Here is a 27,540-nt window from a genome sequence, read left to right on the forward strand (position 1 = left end):
TACCGGGTGTTGCATCGTCGAGCGGGACATAAGAAATCCCATGTAAATTTTAATGGGGTCAATTATTGGCTTCCCTAATTATTTTAGAGAATAATTCTATTTAGGTTTATTGAAGAGCACTAAAACCCACATTCAAAAGAATAACTTTAGATATTTTTGATTAGCCCGTTTACGAGTTATCGCCGATTTCTTTTTAAATATTTCTCCTTTCTTATGGCCCTGTATTTACTTATGAGCACCAGTCAAGGTAAAAGATAACTGTCAAATGAAGTTGTCATTTCAGAAATTTATCTATTTAGTTCTTTATTATTATTATTAAAAACTCATACCTACATCGAAAATATTAGCTATGAATTACACTACCAAAGAAAAAGTATTGATGATTAAATGGTATTATCAAAGAAATAGTTATCAAAAGGTGTCGGACATGTTTGCTGCTCTGTATCCGAATAGACCGATACCTGGAAAATCTACAGTCGCAAGGAATATCCAGAGATTTGAGACCAAAGGTACCCTAATAAATAACTGCAGATGTGAAACAAGGCAGGAACAAAGAGAAGATGCAAGAAATGATACCGACTTGGTAGTTTTATTGTGCGTGGAAGAGAACGATGGAAAGATCAGCACAAGGAAACTTGAGGATGAAATAGGAATAGATCACACCACAGCGTTTCGAATTTTGAAACGACATAAATTCCTTCAAATATGAAAAGCACCAAGAGCTACGAGATGGGGACGAAATACGGCGGCAGGCGTTTTGTTTTGATATGATGGAAAGAGCAAACACGGATAGGGAATTTTTAAAATACATATGTTTCACTGACGAATGCACGTTTACCTTAAATAATGAACCCAGTGTTCAAAAGTATCGATATTGGAACAAAGAAAACCAACACAGGTTTGTCGAAACAAGGACGCAATATCCACAGAAAGTAAATGTTTGGGCGGGGATGTGACAATATTATCGGGCCAGTATTTCTTACGCGAAATTTAAATGCAGAATATTATTTGGAACTACTCGAAAATCATATTTTACCTGCTTTACATGATGCCGCTAGGGATAATCAGGAAGTTTGGTACCAAAATGGCTGCCCGGCACATAGTACCCTGGCTGTTCGGGAATATTTATATAGACCATAGTTTTAACGGAAACGTTATTGGCCTAAATCATACAGTAAATTGGCCAGCAAAATCTCCTGATATTTCGCCAAATGATTTCTTTCTCTGGGGCCATTTAAAAAACAGGATACACAAGGATAAAAAATACCCAAATCTAGACGAGTTAAAAAATGCTATTTCTGCCGAATGCAATAGAATTTCAGTTTACCAACTAGCGAATGTAAGAAGAGAATTTATGATCGCCTGGGTTATGGTCTAGCAGGCGATGGAGGAATATTTGAACATCTTAAATCCTAAAGTTCTAACAATTTAATAGTACCTAGATTAATAAGTTATTGAATATTGTAATGTTGCGAGCCGGTGTGGACTCGACCTAACCTCACAATATGGCCCGCCCTCGGATGACCTTAACATCGCATAGACACCGCAATGATTCATTCGTTCGAGAAGAATCGAGACCCACTAGAATGGACTCGTACATACGAGAACATTCGAAAACCTTCTCTACGCACCTAACGATCTATGGACAATTCTAGAGTTCTTTACCTGTCGGTATAAAAGCCGGCGGCTGTGGCCTACAGGGGGCAGTTATAAATATACAGTTGACGCGCTAAAATTCAAAATAACTTCTTAGTTATAAATCGTTTGTAAATAGTTCTATAAGTCTTTTATCGTTATTATTTTTGTTAATTAGTGTTAAATAAATAGTGTTTAAATAAATTGTGACTTTCTATCCACACGGAACCGACGAAAAACGTAACAATTGGTGTCAAGTGTGGCGTGTGTGACAGACTAGAAAAATAAAAAGACTAACGATGGCTCAAAAAAAATTGAAAGACCTGAAAGTGTCGGAATTAAAATGCATACTGGAAGAGAGGGAATGCGAGACAGATGGAAAGAAAAGCATTTTGCAAGCCAGACTGAGAGACGTTTTGATTGAGGAAGGTGAGGATCCTGACACATTTTGCTTTGAGTTGGAAGGTGACCTTGACTCGTGCCTACAAAAATTAGAAGACAGTTTGAATGACAAAATTACAGAAAATTCCCGGGAATTGCAAGACAATTTAAACGGCAATTTGAATAGTAAAATAATTGACTTGGAAGTTAATTTAGAAGAGAAAATCAGTGATAAAATTAATATTTTAGAAGATAAGATCGCAGAAAATTCTAAAGACATACAGGCCAGCTTTAATAATAAAATACTTAATTTAGAAGAAAAGATAACAGAAAATTCCAGGGAATTAGAAGAAAAGATTATAGAGAATTCTACGGAGCTACAAGACAAAATAACACAAATTGAGGACGATGTAAATAAAAAAATCGAAATTTTAAAACAAGAAATAGAAAAGGCCAATTCACCAAAATGTCAAGAAACATCGGAGGCACCGAAACTAGTCGAAAATAAGTATATCTCAAAGTCAGTTATTAAGCCTCCACAGTTTGACGGAAAAACCGCTTGGGCCAATTATTTTTTGCCAGTTTGAGGCCGCTGCGAGAGCGAACGGATGGACAATCGCTGAAAAAGGCTACCGCTTTGACTGTCGCACTGCGAGGAGATGCGACTGATATCCTGCAGACATTGTCACCATCGGAACAGGGAGATTATCAGCAATTGGTACGACATTTAGAAATGAGGTACGGCCAAGCTCATTTGGAACATGTCTATCATTCCCAGCTAAAAAATCGCATTCAAAAGTCAAATGAGTCTCTGCAGGAGTTTGAAGCCGACGTAGCCCGCCTCGTTCGCCTTGCGTACCCTGCTATGCCCGAAAATGTTATGGAGCGCTTAAAAGTACAGGCTTTTATTGATGGTTTACGTGACAACGAGACAAGGCAAACACTTCTTTTAGCTCATCCAACGCATTTGGGAGATGCCCTAGCACGTGCCCTGGAATTTGAGGCCGCGAAAGAATGCTCTAGGTCTCTAGGATTTGTACGGGCTGTTGAGGAGTGTTCCGACGATTCCAAAGTGGAAAGGATTGTGCGGAAAGTACTGGATCAGTATATGAGCAAGAAGGGGGGACCGATTCGCTGTTGGAATTGCGGACAGATGGGAAATCGTTGCAAAGAAGAGAAAGAAGTGAAAGTCTTAAGGACGACCGTGGTTGGTGATACTTGGCAAACCGAAGATCTTGCAAATGACCAAATCAGCGATCCAGAGTTGGGCTTGGTGATTAACTGGAAAAACGCGGACCAGAGACCAACGTGGGGGGAAGTTTGCAGATATTCGCCGAACGTGAAGTCGTACTGGTCCCAGTGGAATTCATTGGTAATAGATAACGGATTACTTCGCCGTGTGATCGAGAGACCGGAGGGACAAGAAGAAAGAAGGCAGATCGTCATTCCAAAGAAGAGGGTCCCAGAAGTCTTGGAAGTTCACAATGGAACCAGCGGTGGACATCTTGGTGTTACCAAGACACTTGGCAAGCTGCGTGAACGGTTCTACTGGGTGAACTGCAAAGAAGATGTGAGGGCCTGGTGTAAGAAATGTGACATTTGCGCAGCCATTAATGGGCCACAAAAGCGTGGTAAAGCCCCTATGCGCCAGTACAATGTTGGTAGTCCCTTCGAACGAATAGCGATCGACGTGGCTGGTCCTTTCCCGGAGACGAACGATGGCAACAAATACATTGTGGTAGTAATGGATTACTTCAGCAAATGGGTCGAGGCCTACGCGTTGCCAAATCAAGAAGCGTCCACGATTGCTGATGCCCTTGTTAAAGAATGGATCTGCAGGTTTGGTGTTCCCATGGAGCTTCATTCAGATCAGGGAAGAAACTTTGAGTCCAATCTGTTCCAAGGCGTCTGTGAAGTCCTGAACATCCGCAAGACCAGGACGACTGCTCTACATCCACAATCCGATGGGATGGTTGAACGCATGAACAGAACTATCAACCGTTATCTGGCCAAAGTAGTCTCTGACCACCAAAGAGACTGGGACAAATTTCTTCACCTGTTCCTGTTGGCCTACCGTTCATCCGTCCAAGAATCTACAGGGCAAACTCCAGCCAGCATCGTTATGGGACGGGAAGTGCGCCTACCCTGTGATCTGAAATTTGGTTGCCGACCGGGAGAAGAAGTCGCCGGAGAAGATTATGTCCACACACTACGTCAAAGGATGGACGACATTCATCAGAGAGTCCGCCTAAATATTCAAAGTGCTAGTGACCGAATGAAGGAACACTACGACATTCAAGCTGAGCATGGAGGATACCAACCAGGGAAGTTGGTGTGGCTATATAACCCGCAGAGACGTCGTGGGTTATCTCCGAAGCTACAATCCTCGTGGGAAGGGCCATACGAAGTCATGGATAGAATTAATGACGTCGTATACCGTATCAGAAAATTGCCAAAAGGAAAACCGAGGGTAGTCCATTTCAACCGTTTGAGCCCCTACCAAGGCGAAATAGAAGATCGTGCTGGGACCGTGAGAACCTGCAGCTTTGATCCCCCTGATTCGGAGATGTCCTTTGACGATTTCATGGCCCGATACAACAGCAGTGAGAAGGCTCGCTATGGTGTAACCAAAGAAGATCAACGAGACCTCTTTTCCGTGCCTCCTGATTATTCGCTCGCTCATTGTGTGGCTCGAGATTTGCGGATGTCCAGAGGAATCGCTGCGACGTTCAATGAGAAGTTTGGGCGTGTCGGAGAACTACGCCGACAGGATCCAGAGGTTGGAAGCGTCTTGAGGCTAACCGACAATGCACATGGTCAAGCAAGGCACATCTTCTACCTGGTCACCAAGGAATGGTCCCCGAGTAAGCCGACTTATCTCAATCTATGGAAGACCCTGATTGAACTGAGAGAAGCCCTGCTAAACAACAACATTGCACGATTAGCCATTCCGAAGCTGGCGTGTGGACTCGATGGTTTGAGTTGGCGTACAATCCGGAACATGATTGAAGTCTTGTTCAGATTTACGGGAATCGAGATCCTCGTTTGCTGCTACAACCCAAAGCTGAGATCGGGAGAGAAAACTGTAGACTGCTATTTCTACCAGACTTCGCAATGTACCAGGGGCCAGCTTTGCAAATACCTTCATTCACCGTATAATCTCGGGACGAGCATGTGCCTAAGAAGGGGGCAGTGTTGTGAGCCGGTGTGGACTCGACCTAACCTCACAATATGGCTCGCCCTCGGATGACCTTAACATCGCATAGACACCGCAATGATTCATTCGTTCGAGAAGAATCGAGACCCACTAGAATGGACTCGTACATACGAGAACATTCGAAAACCTTCTCTATGCGCCTAACGATCTTTGGACTATTCTAGATTTCTTTTACCTGTCGGTATAAAAGCCGGCGGCAGTGGCCTAGAGAGGGCAGTTATAAATATACAGTTGACGCGCTAAAATTCAAAATAAATTCTTAGTTATAAATCGTTTGTAAATAGTTCTATAAGTCTTTTATCGTTATTATTTTTGTTAATTAGTGTTAAATAAATAGTGTTTAAATAAATTGTGACTTTCTATCCACACGGAACCGACGAAAAACGTAACAGTAATAATACTGTAATTAACCTTGTAATTGATTACTTTATTTTACTTTAATTCATATTAATTTGTATTTATAAATACATCTTTAAGATTTCCGATGTAGGAATGAGTTTTCAATAATAATAAAGCAAAGAATATACCTAGCTAGAAAAAGAATGGACTCTGCCATACTGAAAAATGGTCCTATAGAAGTGGCGCCATCTATTGAGTAGGGCTTGTTTTAAATGGATCGAAGCGCGGGCTTTTTAAATGAGCTTATTTATTGAATTTTACTCTAAAATAATTAAATTTGATTATTAAATCTTATTTTTTACACAAATTCAACAATACTAATAACAAGTATCGTTGTGATGTGTAAAAAATAAGATTTAACAGTATAATTTATACAATTATTAAATAAAATTAAAGCCAAACACGTGTAAATATTATTTATTATTTAAAGTTTTTATTTATGTCAAAAATGTAACAAATAAATTTCTCAGTTATATGAAAGCATCCAAGTGTACTTGGTCCAAGTCAAAGATATTTTAACCAAGTTTAAATATCTTTACTTGGACCGTATCAATCCGCCTTTAGCAAAGACTGTCGTTTACAAAAAAAAACTTATTAGCATAGACATATAAATCTATCATACGAACCAGAGAAGATTTAGACAGACCACAACCAAAAAATGACAGAAAATTCAGTTTATCTGTGAATTAAAATAAAAAACAATAACTGTCACTATCAATAAAAGTAGTGGGCCAGTTCTTGGGCCATAAGAAAGGAGAAATATTTAAAAAGAAATCGGCGATAACTCGTAAACGAGCTAATCAAAAATATCTAAAGTTATTCTTTTGAATGTGGGTTTTAGTGCTCTTCAATAAACCTAAATGGAATTTTCTCTAAAATAATTAGGGAAGCCAATAATTGACCCCATTAAAATTTAAATGGGATGTCCCGGCCGACGATGCAACACCCGGTATGTTTACAGAAATTAATTTATAATTTTGTAATATCGCTTTGAGTAAAGTAACGATTACCACGCATTACTTACTACTAATGCGTAAACAATGTCCTATTCTTTTTTCATTTAACAACATAACTTCTGATAAATTTTGCATACGAATATTCGAATTCCACATGTATGACAAGAGGTTTTTTAGGACTTTGCAAGAAAAATTTACAAGTACGAAGCTTTAAAAAACGAGATTATTGATCTGAGGCGTTCAATACCATTGAACATGATTAATTTAGATTGTGGCCAACTAAACGAAACATTGTATCAAATTATTGATGGTTTGAGAAGTAAAATCGTAAATTATTTTATTGAAGAGAATCACGCACTTAATAGGAAGTATGAAACAATTTTATATTTTTTTTAAATTCGATTTTTATAAGCTCCATTGGGGATATTGCTTTGTAGGATCTGTAATATTTTCGATGAAATGTCTCAAAAAGTTAGCGTCTCACCCGATACCATAGCTGACTTAGTAGAGTTGCAGAATTACGTTATTGAATGTAGGGACGTCACAATGTACAACTTAAAGGAAGAAATTCGTAAAACTGCCGAAAACGTTAGCTTTTTGATGGATCATGCCCATCTAACTCGTATGTGATTTTTATAAAATTAAAAGTTCTATTTAAATAACCAAATTTAAATTTATTTGTTAGCCGAGGATATCAATTTAAACTGCAGGGTGTTTTTGTGGCCTAAAGATATGGAAGCAGTCGTTGAATTGGCTATCCAACGTCTAAATATGAAACGAGATCAGGCTGAAACAGCCTTGAAAAACAAGAGGATTGCATTCGATTCTAAACTGAAACGTCACGAGAAGATGTTGAATGCTTTCAAGAAGAAAGATCCACCTCTATTGACAATGGAAGAAATGGAAGAAAATGTTACGCAAGTCGAATTAATTGTAGCGAGATTACAAGTATGTTAATTCAAAAAATTTATACTTAACTGTGCAAATTAATGTAATGATTCTTAAAAAAATTTATATAAATCAATATTGCTACCTGTGCAGAAGCAAAAATACCTAACCCGTTTTTGTGTTAATTATAGTTCATATTAGTGATGGGAATACCGGTTCTACGTGAGTCGCGTTACAATAGCGACCGTTCCAGAAAAATACCGCGACAATATTTTGTCGCGTATTCCGAGATTTTGTAACCGAGGTTCCGACTTCCAAAGTGTTGCGGTCCTTGCTAAAATATATCTAACTTATCTATATTTGTAGATTAATGTAACTTTTATCCGCAACTCATTTTCCAAATATCGAATTTATAATTGTGTATAGCCAATCTATCTCAATTTTAGAAAAACGATGACATTCCTTGTTATTTTTTTTCTTTATCAATTTTCGTTTAAATAAAATGAACGGCTCATATTTATGTGTATTGCAATATAATATATTTAACATTAAAATCAAGAACAAAGTCCAAACCATCTGTCAAAAAAAAATGTTTATTGGTCTAACCTAACCTTAAAAATAGATATAAACAATAAAACTTATATAAATGTATAAAAGCAAATAAAATATTTTTATTTTATTTTATTTGCTTTTGCGTTTCATCTTTCAAACAACAGTATTTTATACCATGCCTAGTACATACCAAAAATCGCTATTTTGAAAGTAACGTAGCGACGGGAGCACCAGCGCCAATAGTAACCGACCAAATCGCGACAGGCAAAACCGAAACCCTAGAAGCGCTCCAGCGACTGCTGGAACGAAGTACGTGGCCGCCGAGGTCGAGCGTCGATAATCAGTTACAGCAGTTACTTCTGTTCGCGACAGGGAACTACAATTCCAGGAGCGAGACCGCGACGGCTGGAGCGAGATTGCGCGGCGCTACGGACATACTAGTTCCAGATACTACTGTTGGCGACTGACGAAATCCCGACGGCTGGAGCTAAACACGTTGCTATGCAGTTATTACGGTCCGAGCTAACTTCAAGTGCGATTATAAATAATTTATTTGCAAATTATAAATAATTTATAATTTTGTCGTCATTATGATCGTCGTTCTTCAGTAACAGGTTCCTGATTCGTTGTGGAGCGCGACACGACGTTACAAAAAAATACCGCTCCAAAATCGCGTTACTCAAATACCGACACATCACTAGTTCATATCAAATAAACTTTTAGTTACGTGATTAAGCTTGACCGGTACAGCGTTGCCCAGTTTTACATATTGTCTTTTAATTAAAATATTTTAGGAAACAAAAATAAATTAATTATAGATATATAAACAGTTATTATTTACATCAACAAAACTCACCTCCTTAACAGCACTTAAGGGATATAAAGGTCCATTACTACCGCTTTCCCTTTAAAAATATCTTAATAAAGTTGCGATGACTTTTACACGACTATTAAGCTATCTTGTACACTTTGCACTCAAAAAGGTTCTAAAAAGAACAATGTTCGATTGCAAGTGACTCAATTTATTTAAACCAAAAACTCGTAATACAAAACCAAACAAAACAAATGACAATATCAATAAATAAATAAATGTGGCAATTTGACATTTTTTACAGCAGAGCTGCCACCTGAATTATCAACGGGAAATTTAAATTCAAGTTAGTCAACTAGGCTCCTAATACGTTCATAGTTGGCAACAATGAATTTAGAAATCGCGCTCTCGATGGCGTAACTAAAAGTTTAATTGATACAACTTATAGCATAGGGACCATAAAATTTAATAATTGAAAGAGCTTTGCGTCTATTTAGGAAGACAAAGTGGAAGCAGAACAAATTAATGAAGAGGAACAACTACTTGACATAGATCCATCTCCCTTCATGAATTTAGCTAAGATGTTGACAGTGGTTGATCCGTATGATAAGCTGTGGCATTCTGTTCTGGAATATCATCAAAATTACGATGCATGGTAATATTATTGCAAAACTTTCCATTATTACAACTTAGTACAGTCATTGGGGATCAAAAAAGGGGCCTGCTTGGAAAAAAGTCCGGAAGTTTTGAAACTTTGCAGGTTTATAGATTTTGAGGTCCCTAACTAAAATCCATAAAATGCACATTTCCAGACTTGCCGCCGGCGCCGCCATCTTGCCAAGATAGCGTCCAAAATCGGTATTTTGTAAATATCTCGAAAACTATGCGTTTTTAGCAAAAATTTGAGCAAATTGCAAAATTAAAGAGAATAAATTCCCTATAAAAAAGGTTCTATGAAAATTTTCGCTAAAGTCAACCGTTTAGGTACAAAATCCCTGGAAATTTTACAATTTTGCGTAAAATATGATATGTTATGTATAGTCGATTTTCCGAAATCAAATGTCGATTAGGGTTCACAAGAACTAGTTTTAGTTTAGTTTCTTCAATTTTGTATAAAGAAGGTTTCGAATATTCTCGTATGTACTACTCCATTCTAGTGGAGCTCGATTGTTCTCGAACGTTCGAATGAATCATTACGGTGTCTATTCTTTAATGCGATATTAAGGTCGTATGGGGGCGGGACATTTTAGCTTATTAGGTTATGCCGAGTCCACACGGGTCCGCAACAATATATTGTCTTCATTTCAGTAGTATATATGAACATTTTTAAAATAGTTTTTTTTCTACACATATTTTCCTACAAACGTAAAAACCGGCAACACTGTATGCAGCTTTTTATTTTGGCTCTCTGTCTATCAACCGGTAATTTATATTTATCTCTGTCGCATATGGATTAAAATACAGACCACCCAGATGAAGTGACCAGGGCTAATATATAAGATGTTTAATAAAAATAATTATCTTAATTTTTATTTTTGACACCCACAAAAAAAATGTTTCAAATTGGTTATAACGACGTATTAAGCTTGATTTTCATGCATCGTTGGTGATACGTTGGTCCGACGGTGCTCTGATTGGTCATAGCGCTTTCGCGCCACTTTTCATCCGTAAATATTTTACTTTAGCCCATCAATGGACCTGTTCATACGACAACGGACGTTTTGACACTTTTTGACAAATTTAATCTAACCTTAATATAAATATAAGGAAATAGCAAAATTGTTAGGGAAACGAAAATATAAAATAACACCAACGTATATCCGATAAACGGAGGCATGAAAATGCAATAAATTTAAAAACTGCGTTATTTTCTAACCAATCAGAGTCTTTAAATTCTACCAATAAAATTAATATTGTATCAACGTATCGTCGGACAACGGATGCATGAAAATCAAGCTTTATACCTTCCGTCTCTAATTTATATAAACATAAAAATAGTATTTGATTACTTTTCAAATCATCGTGAAGACTGGTTGTCAGTTGACACTTAAACGCTGCGCGCGTATCACTTGGACGCTGTTTGGATCTTAACAACTGATTTAAAATCGGCTGATACGATTCAAGTAGCGGCCAAAAGAGAGGCTCGCAAGTTTATTTGATCCAAGCACGCTTTAACCATGTCAACTGGGATTTACGGAATTATTAATTAGGTATTTTGGACCATTTGCTGGGTTGGACGCTGACGAGATCACTGAATACATCGAAAATATGTGGAGAGTCCTGTACAAACTTGCTAAAACGCTGAGCGATAATCCCGGTGCCAAACGAATCGCTGAAATGGTCAGGGCAAAAGTAGAGAAATTCAGACAGTTCCTTCCCGTGCTACAAACCGTTTGTAATAAGGGACTTCAACAGCGTCATTGGGATAGGGTAAGACTTAAAAGTCACTTCAATTTTACCAAAAAATTACCAGCAACTTCTCTTTTTTAGATCAGCGAGATAGTAGGAACCACTTTGGTTATTACTCCCGACTCAACACTAAACGACATGATCGAAGCTGGTTTGCCTAAATATTCCCAGCAGTTAGAAGAGGTCAGTGCCTCCGCTACCAAAGAATACACTTTGGAGAAGAATCTAGCAAAGATGAAAGAGGAATGGGTTGATATTGTGTTCGAATGTGTTCCATATAGGTACAATTTTTATAAAAAATATTTCTACTAATATCTTTAGAATGACCCTAATCAAGAGTGCTGATACCGTGTTTTAAAAATTAAGTAGTTAGGGCGTATTTTTTCGTATTTATTTTAGCGTAATACAGTAATATTTATTGGAATATACTTGTGTCATTATAAATAATTTGTAGTTAAGGTGTCTATTTTACATACAGAGAAGACCAGGCTACTAGTAACATAGCAAGTTGCCGGACGAATTTACGTTTACCCAATTTGCGTTCGTACTCAAGATTCACTCACTGCCGGCTAGTCGGCTAGTCAGGCAGTACACAGTTGCAGTTGTGCTTGGACGGGTCGGTCGTGACAGACTAGGAATACGACGCGAGGAGTGCCGAGTATTTATTATTTTCATTTTAAGTGTTTACCTTCACTTAAGGTAACATTTAAAATAAAAATACTTAAATCTTTATTATTTGAGTGTGTTTACAAGCCAAAACTAAAAATAAATAAATTCTCTAAACCCAAAAAAAACTAAAATATTACTCTAAATAAAAAAAAGTTATAACAAGTGTTGAAAAAGACCACCTTCTTGTGCTAGACAGAAGCCTAGGCGGTCGTAAAATCCCCGTCTGACATTGGCTAACATAGCCAATGTCAGGGCACAAAATAGTTCTATATCCACTAATTAAACGGTTAAACACTTGCTTTAACTCCTGTTCTTCATTAATCAACACATCAGGCTTCTTGTGTTTTTGTGGGGACACGCACCCATGTGTTTCAAAATTATTAATAACTCTTGATATAGTAAGTAAAGATAGAATTGCCCTGTTTACAAAAGTTTGTGGAAAAATTGTTTGTATATCCCGATAAGACCTGTTTTGGAAATACCATTTTACAATTTGAATTTTCTCACGAACTTCGTAAACATCCATTATTTTACTTAAAAAATAAATTTTACACGAGAACTGTCGCGAGAATCTATGTATTCGTTTTCTCTATTAAAACACGAATAAATACAAATAGAAACATTGTTATCACATATCTACCTATTTTTATTTTATCGCATTTTTTCGCCTGCTTTTTATTTGGCGGACGGGTATACGCTAATTCGTCCGGTTCTGCCTATGTTACTACTACGGTGGTCCGGTCTGTATATGTACGATACTTTACTTCTTCACTTAACTCCTCTTGATAAACATTAATAATAAATACTATCTTACTTATATTTATAGAGAGACAGGGGTAAATGTCCTCTCAGCCGTAGACGACATACAAGTCATGATGGACGATCATATCCTAAAAGCACAAACTATGAGAGGATCGCCATACGTTAAAGCATTTGAAGCTGAGATGCAAGCATGGGAGGAAAAACTTATTTCTATGCAAGACATTTTAGAACAGTGGTTGATGGTGAAGCAATATTTACTTCTTAAAAACAAATTATATCACAAAACTTGTAGTGTCAAGCCACGTGGATGTATTTGGAGCCTATATTTAGCTCTGAAGACATTATGCGTCAGATGCCGACAGAAGCAAGGCACTTCAAAACGGTGGATAGGGTATGGAGGGCTATCCAGACGCACACTATGAAAGATACTCATGTATTAGCGGCAACGGATTATAAGAATATGCTAACCTTGCTTAAAGAGAACAATAAATTGCTGGACGAAATTCAAAAGGGACTGAATGATTACCTAGAAAAGAAACGGCTATTTTTCCCAAGGTAAGTTTTAATTTATAACTGACCTACCTATTAAAAAAATGAGGCGCATAAAGCTTGATTTTCATGCATCAGTTGTCCGACGATACGATAATACGATAATAATTTTATTGGTTGAATTTAAAGCTTTTGATTGGTTAGAAAATTACGCAGTTTTTAAATTTACTGCATTTTTTGATGCCTCCATTGAAAATCAAGCTTAATTCAAAAAATACTAGTCGTATTTATTATAGGTCTTTCACAAAAAATGTCTTCTTAACATATTACCAGAGTAAGTAGATCGCCGAGTAGCGACAGAAACCGTCGGCTCTTTTGATGTGGTGGGATCAAATTTTCGTTCTCTCTCTTTTGACGTGTTTGACAGATAGACTACATATTTAACTGCTCAACTTATGAAGTGGTCCTATAAACATGGTATACACTGCTCATAATTTGAAGTGGAATTAATTATAAAGTTTTATACATATTTTTTTTTGTTTTGTGTTATCCTTATTTCTAAATTTGAATGTATAAAATATCTTACAGCTAATAAATAATTAAAAAAACGATTCGTTGCCTGAGATATACTTGAAATAAAGTATATAGAGATATTTGATGGCAACAGTGGCAGCTTCGCTTCTTCATATGACAGATAACCTACTTATTTCGTGCAGCCGCAAAGAAAATTCAAAACGGGACTGTCGCTACTCGTCGGTTTACTTACTCTGATATTACTTTGAATTTTATTGATTTTTATATTTATACAATTCAGATTCTTCTTCTTATCTAACGACGAACTTCTGGAAATATTGTCCGAGACTAAAGATCCTTTGCGCGTACAACCTCACATGAAAAAATGCTTCGAAGGCATATACTCCTTGGACTTTACTAAGGATGAAGAGGTAGTTGGTATGGTTAGTGCTGAGAAGGAAAAGGTCGTACTAAGTACCAAAATCATACCAGCAGATGCTAAGGTATACGAATACCTTTTTTTATATGATTTTAGTTTTTAGAAAAAAAATAAAGAGTATTAAGGGTATCACATAACGGAAATCACTACTGGATGGAATTCAACTAACAATACAAATCTTAACTCTAGTTTAAATGTTAAAAAAATATCAATATATGTACAAAGTTTCAAGACATTTTTAATATCATTGCTATAATAACAAAATTATCAATTAAATTACCAATAACATATTTGTAAATAACACAACTACACAAAAAAGTGGTCTATGCTTGTTACCAGACCATCATATCCTATAGTATTTTTCGACGCTGAGCACGGATGCGCTATCAGAATTACGCCATCACGTCTCATTTTTTTTCTAACCTCAAAAACTCGTTGAAAATCCGTGAAAATCCAGTAAAGTGTAGTAGGAAAATTAAAAAAAATGTTTTCTTATATATTACACTATAGCCTAAGTATGAGTCTGATAAACTCAAAGCACCCTATCAGAATTGAGCTAGCATGTCTCATATTTTTTCTAACCTCAAAAAAACCACGTACACAAACCACACACACAAAGTTATGATTTTTGAAAATCGCACGGATTTTTAAACCAAAGTTACGGGGGTTAATTAAGTTAGGGTTTTTTTTGGGTCGCTGACCATGAATCTGACGTCGGATTGATTCAACATGGCGGATTCTATATGGCCGACCTCAAGAATAGCCTACCCGATTCGAATCGGACCCGCGCCAACAGTGTAAGCTATTCTTGAGGTCGGCCAAATGGGATCCGCTCTCTTGAATTTTGCCAATCTGACCTCAGATTCGTGATCAAGGACCCATTTGACTTTAGATTTGCGATTAGCGACCCAAAGAACTCTCATATACTGATTTTGTTCGGATCCGTGTTTTTTTTTAAATTCGCGTCGGCCATATTTGATCCGCCATTTTAAGTTTTGCGAATCCGAAGTCAGACTCGTGAGCAGTGACCTATTTGATTCCAAATTTGCCTTCATCGACCCAAAAAACTTCCATATACAAACTTTTGTCCAAGTCCGTGCATTTTTTGAAATTCCCATCGGCCATATTGGATCCGCCATTTTGAATTCTGCAAATCCGACGTCAGATTCATGATAAGCGATCCAAAGAAAACCCTGTACCGATTTTGGTTAAAATCCGTACGATTTTCGAAAATCGTGATTTGTGGTAGGTTTTTTGAGGCTTGAAAAAATATAAGACATGCTAGCTCAATTCTGATAGGTGTTTTGGGTTTATCAGGCCCATTTACATTATATTATAGTTTTATACATGATTTTTTTTCCTATTACATTTTCCTGAATTTTCGCGGATTTTCACCAAGACTTTGGGGTTAGAAAAAAAAATGAGATGTGATGGCGTAATTCTGATAGCGGATTTGTGCTCAGCATCGAAAAATCCTAAAGGATATGATGGTCTGGTAAAAAGCATAGACCACTTTTTTTGTATGGGTGTGTACCTAATAATTAATTCGTTTTAGGGAGCGTGCTTTACAAGCACGTAATTACAGTATCTCTAGCGAGAAAATATTTGACTTGATCTAAAAAATTACAGAAAAAAAATAATACTTCTGTTTTAAAACCACAGGCAACTGCTTTTGCCAAATATTCATTTGCTAGAAAACCCATACATTCCAACTATTATAACATATTAATACTATAATCTAGAAAACAGTTTAGGTTTTGTAATCTTGATGATGCTTCTGACACGAATAAATAATACTATAATCTAGGGCATGGTCGAGAAATGGTTGATACTAGTAGAAGCAATTATGATTCAGTCACTAAAAGATATTACTAAAAGAGCTATAGAAAACTATCCATCCATAGAGAGACCTACATGGATTTTAGCGTGGCCTGGTCAAATCGTGCAGTGTGTAGATTGCATCGAGTGGACTAGCGAGGTAACCAATGCAATATTCAGTGGGAATTTAGCAGAACAAGAAGAACTTTGTACTGAACAAATCGAGCAGTGCGTCAAAATGGTACAAGGAACTTTGAAACCGAACAATCAAGTTACGGTAGAAGCTTTAATTGTGATTGATGTTCACTGTAAGCATAACTATCTTATTCTATATAGGCTTGGTGCATTTCAGTTGATTTCAACAAATTCCGACCGCAGCGCACTCTACGGCTGAGATCAGAAATGATCAACAATATAGTTCACGCCGCCGCACACTGATCAAAAATCGCAAATTCGTGATCGAATTTAAGATCTTCTTAACGAAGCAATATAGGTAGGTCAAATGTCAAATACATTATGTTTAGAAATATATAATATAATGCAGATATCTGTAATGCAATTTTTTGTAAAAGCCAACCCCAAGCGAGGGGTGAAACTCTAAGGGAGCGTTATTGTAAATTCATGGCCGAATACCATACCATTAATACCATCCATATTAAGACAGACTTATAAAAAGGAGATTTTCATTAGCGTAGAATTTACTAATTTTACGAAAAAAAATTGTTCATGGCGAGTAGAAAGGTGTGATATAATGAACACAAAAATGTAAAGTTAATGGACTTTCCAAATTGTAAGAAAAAGAAAAGAAATATATCTATAGAATAGATTTATGTATTTAGTAAAACTAATCCCCAAACAGATTTAAATTAGTAAAACGACACGCAACGATTATAATGAAAAAAAATGTTTACAGAAAAACATGGTATATTATAAATAATTTTATGGCATTTGTAATTAGTTAGTCACTCTCGCTGTTTGAAAATTCCTCGTTGACGAGCTGCTCCTTTTCCTCGTTATCTTGTTTTTCAATAACCAATAAATCTCTAAGTTCATTTTCTACTTTGGTTTTCTTGTAGTTCTTGGTAGAATATGAACTTATATATGGATCAGAACTTAGCAGTAAACGGTGAAAAAGATCCTCGTTTACTTTAAGCGCATTAAACTTCCTTGTGAAACTTTCTCTGTACCTTCTTATATCCTTGTTTTTTGATTCTTGGGCCTCTTCGGACAATTCTCCGATAGGAACCATTGCATTCACAATGATTAACCCATGAATGAGAATTTTGTGGACTGTTGGGGGCAAGTATAGTTATTGATGCATATCAACGCGATTGCGTTAACGCGCAGGAACAAATGAATCACGACTGTCTTACGCAAGGGACAGACAGTGGCAGCTGCACTAACAATTATGATGTTCATAACTTTCCAAATAATATTGTAATGTAAATTTTAGCATGTCATCTCGTGTCTCACTAAATATATTCTACGATTTACTCATACATTTTACGTAGATGGCATGTTATTAATTAATTAATAAATTACACAATTACTAAGCAGTATTTTGATAATTATAAGTATTCAAAATAAAGAAGAAAGACAACTCTTTCATATCATATATATTAGGAAGTGATTACAGTACATCTGCTGGATCTGTGTCTATGAAAGGAATGCGGACAAAAAACATTTAAATAAACAGCAATATATTTTATACGTCGATTTGACGAGTGCGTCACCGCAAATCGCTCCGCCCACTCATTTTATTGACTACTTGCAAATTTGTTGAATTTTTATTGATGGGACGCGTCGTCTATTTTTTTACGAAAAACATCAAGAGAACATCGTTTCCCCTCTCACGGATACCCCGTAGCTACAGAACGGACATACGTACTGTACTTACGCTACTTAAGTATGGAAATTCTAAGAAAATGACATTGTTTTATTTATATTGTGCAATTCAAAGAAAATAATTGATTTTTGTCAACTTCGGATATGCAGAAATATTTTTTGGGAATAAATGTCAAATGGGTCACTTGTTCAGAACTTGAGTAACACATATGAAATTACTATACTTTAATTTGAATTTCGTATGAAGAAATTGAATTCTTGAATTTCGATCACGAATTTGCGATTTTTGATCAGTATGCGCCGTAATGTCGATCGCATTAAAATAATATTGAAATCGGGGTTTTGTCATAATATTTAAGTATTTTAGTTTTTTGCTAGTGCCGTTATTGATACTATAAAACAATCAGGTACGAGGTTTGTGTGATGTAACGCTGCTTCGGGTAGTAAAAAATAAGTGAAAAAGAATTCAAACTAGGCGTCTTGTTGTGTTGTGACAATTTTAAATGTTAATAAAATTGCCCAAAAAATGTTAACGCGTAAATGAGAGCGTAATTAGGGCGTTGTTGGGTACAATAACATTCAATAACTCAACTTTCCCGGATATTCAACTCTCCCGAAAGAACATTTTATAGCTTCATAATTTCTTACACGCACCGATTTGATCAATAGCAAAAATGGATTCAAGCAGTTCGACAAAACAAGTGAGTAAACAAAATGTTCGTTACATAATAAATAAATAGACATAGTATACTATGAGAGGATGAAAAAATACAATTTGTAATATTAATGGTTTACTTTTTTAATCAACTAGTGATTAAATGTTTTATGAACAATTCTAAAATTATAATTATGTACCTTAAACAAATATCGTTCTAGACGAAATAGCTCCAAATATGTCCCACTAGCAAAACCGGTGATAAAACTATGCTCGCTACCGTAGTTGAACCCATCTATTTCTTTTTTAACTGGAATAATAAATTTTAATGCAAGTTAGACCTTCGGAAGATATCAAAATATTTACTTTTTTATTTTTTTTCTTTAGAATTTCCACAAATTACACTTTCTAACACTTTTAGAATAAGTTATACTATTTTTTTCGTTTACTCGCCATTTAAACTCGTGTATTTGTATGTGTTCGTTATTTACGAGTTTTCCGGCGGTGGCAGCACCGGCGGTGATTGCACCAAGCTTATATCATACCAAACAAACTTTTAGTCATGTGACTTTTACTACTTTCTTTTAGTCAAAATATTTTGGGAAACAAAAATGAAGTCATAAATATAGGTATAAACAGTTACTGTTAACATCCACAAAACTCACCTTCTTAACAGCACTTAAGGGACATAAAGGGCTATTACTACCGCTTTCCCGTTCAGAATATTCTAATAAGGTTTAAGGTTGCGATGAGTTTTTTGCAACGGCTGTTGAGCTGTTTCGGCAAATTTTCGACTGCAAGGTCTGCTAGTAAAAATTTTTAACGTTAAAGTATCACAACACAATTGATTTAAACCAAAAACTCGTAATACAAAATTAAAATATCAAAACCGATTAAAATGTCAGAAAATAAATGAATAAATATGGCAACTTGACAGTTTTTACAGCAGAGCATGTACATCACCTGAATCGCCAGCGGGAAATTTAAATTTCAGTCAGCCCGTCGCCGAATATGTCTATGGTTGGCTACAATGAATTTAATAATCGCGCCCTCGACGACGTAACTAAAAGTTTATTTGGTATCGCATATACAGGGTCGCTGTTATGTATGGAAACGGTCGATTATTAGGTAAAATATAGGAGGTACCGCAAAAAGGTTAATACAAAAGTTATAGCATTTTTAAATATCTATTAGCGAGTAATAAATTTAAGTATACAGGGTCGGTCATAAAGTCGTGGCACATCAATTTAAAAAATGAAACTTTTATGTGTCACGACTTTATGACCGACCCTGTATACTTAAATTTATTACTCGCTAATATTTAAAAATCCTATAACTTTTGTATTTAATTTTTTGCGGTACCTCCATATTTTACCTAATAATCCACCGTTTCCATACATAAAAGCGACCCTGTATTTAATTTTAATAATTAAAATGCATTTTTTAATAAATACAGGTCGAGATATTGTTACTAAGTTAAAGGAGCTTAATGTAACTTCCGTAGCTGATTTTAATTGGATATCTCAAATTCGTTACTATTGGCGAACTGATATGGTGGCCGTCTCTATGATAACTACCGAGGTAGCTTATGGATTTGAATATTTGGGAAATACAGGAAGATTGGTGGCAACTCCGCTTACTGATAGATGTTACAGGTATTTGCGTTTGTCACTTTTTATTATTTATATGTAAATAATATATTTTATACTACAATTTAAATTAACAACACAGTAATGTAACAAAATGTAACAAATAAATTTCTCAGTTATATGAAAGCATCCAAGTGTACTTGGTCCAAGTCAAAGATATTTTAACCAAGTTTAAATATCTTTACTTGGACCGTATCAATCCGCCTTTAGCAAAGACTGTCGTTTACAAAAAAAAACTTATTAGCATAGACATATAAATCTATCATACGAATCAGAGAAGATTTAGACAGACCACAACCAAAAAATGACAGAAAATTCAGTTTATCTGTGAATTAAAATAAAAAACAATAACTGTCACTATCAATAAAAGTAGTGCGTTCTCTTTTAAATTTACTACGTCTCATTACAACCACAAATATTACATAATCCCGTGGATAATGCCCAGCTTATCGAAGTTTGTTTTTATTTCTAAACTTAACTGGGTCTATATTGTCACGATACTTTCTCACTACCTATAACTGTTTGTTGATATATCTATTGCTTCCTTTACTTCTTTCGTTTAGTTTCTTATTTCAACTCCTCTTCGATGTCGTTCTTCTTTTTTGGTTATCTTTTTTTGGTTATTTAAAAAATATGTACGAATTAATTAATCTTTTTAAGGACTTTAATGGGTGCCTTGAAACTTAATCTCGGTGGCGCACCAGAAGGCCCAGCTGGTACAGGAAAAACAGAAACTTGCAAAGACTTGGCTAAAGCAGTGGCAAAGAAATGTGTTGTATTCAATTGTTCTGATGGACTAGATTATAAAGCACTAGGAAAGTTCTTTAAGGTTAAAGAGGTAGTTTCTTTCAAATTGTTATTTAATAACATTGCAATCTAGGGATTAGCTCAAGCAGGAGCCTGGGCTTGTTTTGACGAGTTTAACAGAATCGAACTAGAAGTGTTGTCAGTGGTTGCTCAGCAAATTTTAAGTATCCAAATGGCAGTAGCTGCGAAATTGACCAAGTTTGTATTTGAGGGTACGGAAATAACGTTGGATCATACTTGTACGGTCTTTATCACCATGAATCCTGGGTATTTAGAAATCACCACATTTTAAAACAATCAAATTTAATTGTTTTAAAAGTTATTAAATGTTTAGTAATATCTCTGTTGTAGATACGCTGGAAGACAAGAACTTCCAGACAATTTGAAAGTCCTGTTTAGAACAGTGGCTATGATGGTTCCTGATTATGCGATGATTGGGGCAATTTCTCTGTATTCATATGGATTTGTGCAAGCACAGAGGTAATTTCGTAAATCAATGAATGAAAAATGAATCACTAAATCACCGCAATACACCAAAACACTTTTACTTTTGCAATGGACGCGCTTTTCGCTAACCATGTTAGCATCATCAGCAGATGATTTAAGACTAAACTAACATCTACAAATTGAGCGCTGATATACTAGCTTAGTTGGCTCCGAGTACGTGTGGCAAAAACTAGCCACGCGAGCGTAATAATTACTGAAAACTAGAGCAGTACTGAGATGCATTAGTATGAGCATTTTTGACGCTCTCACATGCATCTAGTACCATGTAATTTGAGACTTCTTTAATTAATTTTAAATTATTAATATCTATACAATGTTCTTTACTAACAATATGTTAAGCAGCGTAAGATTTATCCGGTCTACCATATCTTATCTGAGCCATATGTTCTTTAAATCTAGTTAATATCGATCTTCTAGTTTGCCCAACATATTTCTGATTACAATATTTACATAAAATTTCACAAATCCCCGACCTTTCCAGTGGAGGTGTTTTATCGTTAGGATTACCTAATTGACATTCTTACAAATTATTTTTAAACCACGGGATAACTCTATCAAACGGAAATTATTATATTGAAAAATATTTTGACGTATCTTTCTCCACTTAAAAAGTCAAATTTTCAGAAATCAATCTTATACCTATGTTTTCTAATTATTTTATCAACTAATGAAGCATATCCATTACACTTGCTATATTCTTAATGTAATTTCTTTTTCTTTCATATCTTTCGTTGTAAGTGGAAAACTAATAATCTATGAACTAAGAAATTTAAACTAGCCATCTTATGTTCAACACTATGATATTGACTAGGAATATACCTATGACTCATTAGGAATATATCTGCATGTAGTGATATTTTTTTCTATACGTATCAAATTCCAGGCAATTAGTAGTAATAAGTAATACATCTAGAAATGGTAATCTATCGTTGCTCTCGATTTCATAGGTAAATTTAATGGAAGGAAAACGATTATTTAATTTAGAAATAAAATTATCTATGGTGTGAGAATGTGTGTCAAAAACAGCAAAAATATCATCCACATACCTAAACCATGCTCTTGGAAAATAATTTCAGTTTTAATCGATGAATGAATATTTTATACATTTCTGTTTTTAGCTTATCAGAAAAGATCGTTCACACTTACAAATTGTGTTCGGAACAACTATCATCGCAGAATCATTATGATTACGGAATGAGAGCTGTCAAATCCGTTTTACTGGCAGCGGGAGCTTTGAGAAGACAATATCCGAAAACGGAAGAGGCACAATTGGTTCTTCGAGCAATTATTGATGTTAATTTACCGAAATTTTTAGCTCAGGCAATATATTTTTGAATGTATTATTTATATTGGAAGCTATATGTAGACTTACATTTGCAGGATGTACCATTGTTTATTGGCATATATCAAGATCTGTTTCCTAATATCGAGGTGCCGAGTTTTGAAAGGTCGGAATTGATAGAATGTCTTTTGGATCATATAAAATCAAAAAATTTGCAACCGACTCCCTGGTTCGTTGAAAAGTGCATGCAAATTTATGAAATGATTCTGGTACGGCATGGGTTGATGATTGTGGGTAAACCGATGGGTGGGAAAACGTCCGCTTATCAGGTAATTTAATATACTCTTTTAATCCATATCTGTCTAACCGTTGTTTGCGCAATACTTTTTTTTTGGTTTCATTGGCGTAATATGGTCTCTATAGAGGCCTTAATATTGCAGTATCTACAATATTTTTATTAAAATAAATATATTTGTTAGTTGGTATTTCTTAAATCAATTAACTTTCCGCAACTATACTGATCTGGTCATCGAAACTGCGTAGTTTGGATTTTAATGTGTTTAACAGCTTAATAGAAAATCAAATGTATTAAAAAGAGATAAAAGTTGGGTTAATACATTTCTTCTATACGGTATTGTCAGATTTTGATCAAAATTTCAAACAGCACAAGTAGGTGTTTATGAAAAATATTGCATCTAGGGTTGGAACTTTATTTTTTACAATGAGGTATTGATTTTATCACAGCTGTAATATATTAAATTTAGCTTATACAGATTGCTAACTGGACGGTTACTTATTGGGGAACAGAATGGCAACACTGCCTACATTCCAAATGAGTACTAAGCTAAGCTGCCGACTAGTCCCGTCGCGTCGGGTCGCGACGAGCGGGCCGAGGTTGCCATATATCAAACAATAAAGTTCTTGCCGCGAGTAATAAACAAATTAACAACCTGTATATATTATCTTCATTTCAGTAGCATAAATGAAAGTTTTTAAAATAGTTTATTTTTTTTACACACATTTTTCTACAAACGTAAAAACCGGCAACACAGTCAACCGGTTATTTATATTTACCTCTGTAGCATGCATTAAAATACAGACCCCGCAGATGAAGTGACCAGGGCTTATATGCTATAGCCGTTATATACTATAGCGTGTTCAGAGAACACAACAGCCACAACAGCTATTTTCGCCGACATTGCTTTCTGACATATCGCGGTATTTCCTAACCTGCGAAAAGAAACAGCAACTTTCATAGGTGTTAAATATTATTAAAAAAATACAATGTGTGATTATATTTTTAACGTTAAATGCTAAAAGTACTAGAAGAAATGAGGTTATTCTACATACATTTGACTATAAATAAGGATATAAACATAGAAAAGTGGATATAAACACCGTTGACTTGTTGTGTGTCAGAATTTTTTCAGGAAGTCGCTTTCTCAGCTACTCAGCTTCTGACCATGACTGAACGTACCCAATAACTAATGATTATTAGAGTCCAGTATGAAAATATTTATATTGGTATAGAGCATTACCTAATAATAGTTATATTTAGTCTTTAGCTGAAGCTCTAGGACGCCTTGCTTGTCGAGAAAATGCCAAACTGGAGGAACATGCCGTCATTTTTAGAATTATCAACCCAAAGGCCATCTCAATGGGACAGCTTTATGGCCAGTTTGACCCCGCATCTCACGAGTGGTCGGATGGAGTTTTAGCTACAACATTTAGGTTAATTTTCTAGAATTGCTGATAATCACAAGTTTATTAATTAGAAATATATTTCTCTAAATTATAGGGAGTTTGCTAATAGTTATACTCTGGACCGTAAATGGATATTATTTGATGGTCCTGTTGACGCCGTATGGATAGAGAACATGAATACTGTTTTAGATGATAATAAGAAACTTTGTCTGATGTCAGGTGAAATTATACAAGTGAGTTCATAACCAGTTGAAAAAAAACTAAGAAATGAGTCGATACTATTTTTATTGATTCTTTTTTGTTTGTCTTTTCTCTTTAACATTATGGGAATTTGGATTACGCAAGTTGTGATTTTGTATGTCTTGTTTAATTTATAATTGGTATATACAGGGTGCTACAAATTCGAGGTACGAGCATTGGTATCTCGGTAACCGTAATAGATACGAACATGGTTAAATTGGGGCAAAGTTGCGCTTTGGGATGTTCACCAAGATGCAATCAAAAAAGTTTTAAAAATTTCAAGGATTGGCGAGTTTTTGGGAAAAACGGATTTTTTTGAAAATCAATTTTATTTTTTTCTGTCGTTGCTTTTTACAAAATCAAAAAACTAATTGCACATTCTCATTGCCACTTTATTAGGGCTATCTGATAGTATTTTTATATTTTCAAATTAGCTGATAATTTGTGAGATACAGAGGCCAACTAATTTTTTTTAAATACGAACCTGAATTTTTTATTTCAGGTTATGAAAGAACTCGGTCTCCTGAGTACAATGATATGCCACACTTAATTTTTTTTTGTTTCGGAAATTTGAGCACAATATATTTAAACTAATTTCAAGTCCGAATCTGTTTTTTTAAATATTTAATCTGTTCATCGTTACAATATTGCTAAGCTTTCAAACTTAATAATGACGTGGGGTAAAACATTGAATACGGAAAATCAAATACAATAAAATAATAAAAATAATATAAAATGAATATGTGTGTGTGAAATCAAATCATCTCAGCATTTACAATAAAGAGTACAAAATGCATTCGGAAGTATAAGGAGAAGATCTGTTTCAAGAACTATAAATAAAATTGAACAAAAAATAAATTTGTGCAATAGGGAGGGTTATAACCCTTTCGAACATGTAGAGCACTAGGGACCAGTTAGTAGAAGTCTTTGAATAAGAAGACTAAGGAAGGAGCATATCAAAAATCTTAGGTCCACCGCGATGGGCCTCAAATATGGCCGACTTAAATTCCGGTTTAACAATAAGTAATTATATTTAGAAAAATTTAGTAATTTTATTTAAAAAATGTAAAACTATTATATAGGGTAGACGTGGGGTAGACTCAATAATTTTTTTTATTTTACCTTGTGAATAAATGTTGGTAGTTATTAAAATTGTTATAAAAATATAAAATTCTAATAAAAATAGATAAGTTATAATAATTATTTATAACCATAAACATCCGATACGCTACTGAAGCAGGTAAGTCAAATTGACGTATCTAAATTCTTTTACATCTAATCTTTGACAAGTAGTAAATAAAAGCAAAAATGCAAGAAAAAATATATAATTAGTTAATTTAAGTGAATTTCATAAATGATCGGTTTACTACACGTATGTATATTATATAGACACTTACTAGCGTTGTTCCATTATTTCACTCGATTTTTGCCGAGATCTACCGCACGCTACACAACATGTACACAACCAACTATTTTAGAGTCTTTTTCGATAAATCGCGATAGTGTCACTGTTAATTTAAGTTCTGCCACAATTTCCATCTAGATTTACTACCTTTATACAACTATCAGTAGTAGAATAAATAATAAATAACATAAAATAAGCTCCGTAAAGACTGACAAATCCACAAAATTTCAAATCAAAAACTGTCTCAGTTGTCGATGGCTCCGGCTTATATACTCTATTGACTGCTTCTCGAAATTTCCCCAATTCTCGGAAAGCGTACTTCTTCATACCAGACAATTCCATTGTCTGATTCCCTTACTTCTCGACTTGACTAAAAGATGGCGCCTGAAAAAGTCTTTTAATTTCTGGCGGATACGTTGCGGTTGTGCAGGCAACCAGTAATACATTTTAATTTCTGGCGGATACGCCATTTTTTCTTGACATTGCCCCTTTCTCAAATTTGATCGTCCCGATCAAGGTTCCTGTCTGGTATCTCTTCAATCGATCCAGATGAACTACTTTCATCTTACTTCTAGGGCTGCGTTGAATCCGGTACACAACATCATTTATCCTCTTGATGACTGTATAAGGACCTTCCCATGCTGGAGTTAACTTTGGGGACCTCCCTTTCTTGCGCTGTGGGTTATATAACCATACCATATCGTCCTGTTGAAATCCCGTAGAATTGGCTCTGAGGTCGTAACGAGCTTTCATCCGGTCACTGGCTAGCGTAATCTTACTTCTTACGGCCTTATGAATTTCCATTAACCTTTCCTTCAGTTCATCCGCGTAGTCCTCTACATTTGTGGTGCCGTCGTCTGGTGATCCGAACACCAAGTCACAAGGCAACCGTAATTCTCGACCAAATAAAATCTTCGATGGTGAAAGTCCGGTGGTGTTGTGAACTGCACTTCTATACGCCATTAGGAACAGCGGTATGTGTTGATCCCAATCTCTTTGATGTTCGGCCACCATTTTCGAGAGGTGTTCTTCAATGGTCTTATTGAATCTTTCGACCATCCCATCAGACTGCGGATGTAAAGCTGTTGTCCTAGTCTTGTGAATACCAAGCAGATCACACATCTTCTGGAACAGTCTTGACTCGAAGTTCCTTCCTTGGTCAGTGTGAAGCTCTAAGGGAATTCCAAATCTACTGAAGACATTATTGACCAATACTTCAGCTACAGTCGATGCTTCTTGGTTTGGAATGGCAAAAACTTCTGGCCATTTACTGAAATAATCCATCGCCACTAAAACGTACTTGTTGCCCTTGTGCGTTTCAGGGAATGGGCCTGCAATGTCAACAGCGATTCTTTCGAATGGCAGTCCAACGTTATATTGTTTCATTTTTCCCCTAGATCGAGTGCTTGGTCCTTGGCTGGCTGCACAAATTTTACATTGTCGACACCATTTCTTGACATCTTCGCAATAATCCACCCAGTAAAAGCGATCTCTCAGCTTGCTCAAGG

The 27,540-nt window shown here is 35.5% G+C and overlaps 1 protein-coding gene across 4 annotated transcripts in view; it reads left to right on the forward strand.

Annotated features, from left to right (window-relative positions):
• The window catches only part of LOC115875974 (dynein heavy chain 3, axonemal), a 109,805-nt gene that overhangs the window by 39,184 nt on the left and 43,081 nt on the right, over positions 1-27,540 (forward strand). For all 4 annotated transcript variants that reach the window (XM_030891592.1, XM_030891590.1, XM_030891591.1 and 1 more), the window contains 18 exons: positions 6,766-6,956; positions 7,026-7,210; positions 7,274-7,536; positions 9,337-9,494; positions 11,050-11,269; positions 11,330-11,529; positions 12,744-12,921; positions 12,972-13,234; positions 13,983-14,184; positions 15,928-16,246; positions 19,895-20,093; positions 20,748-20,916; positions 20,968-21,161; positions 21,246-21,374; positions 22,520-22,721; positions 22,782-23,012; positions 24,242-24,414; positions 24,482-24,620. In XM_030891592.1, coding sequence (XP_030747452.1) covers positions 6,766-6,956; positions 7,026-7,210; positions 7,274-7,536; positions 9,337-9,494; positions 11,050-11,269; positions 11,330-11,529; positions 12,744-12,921; positions 12,972-13,234; positions 13,983-14,184; positions 15,928-16,246; positions 19,895-20,093; positions 20,748-20,916; positions 20,968-21,161; positions 21,246-21,374; positions 22,520-22,721; positions 22,782-23,012; positions 24,242-24,414; positions 24,482-24,620 — 3,615 coding nt within the window. The remainder of the gene's footprint in view (positions 1-6,765; positions 6,957-7,025; positions 7,211-7,273; positions 7,537-9,336; positions 9,495-11,049; positions 11,270-11,329; positions 11,530-12,743; positions 12,922-12,971; positions 13,235-13,982; positions 14,185-15,927; positions 16,247-19,894; positions 20,094-20,747; positions 20,917-20,967; positions 21,162-21,245; positions 21,375-22,519; positions 22,722-22,781; positions 23,013-24,241; positions 24,415-24,481; positions 24,621-27,540) is intronic.

This window comes from Sitophilus oryzae, unplaced genomic scaffold (assembly GCF_002938485.1).
Source record: "Sitophilus oryzae breed Bouriz unplaced genomic scaffold, Soryzae_2.0 scaffold_1396_pilon_pilon, whole genome shotgun sequence".
NCBI classification, from domain to species: domain Eukaryota; kingdom Metazoa; phylum Arthropoda; class Insecta; order Coleoptera; family Curculionidae; genus Sitophilus; species Sitophilus oryzae.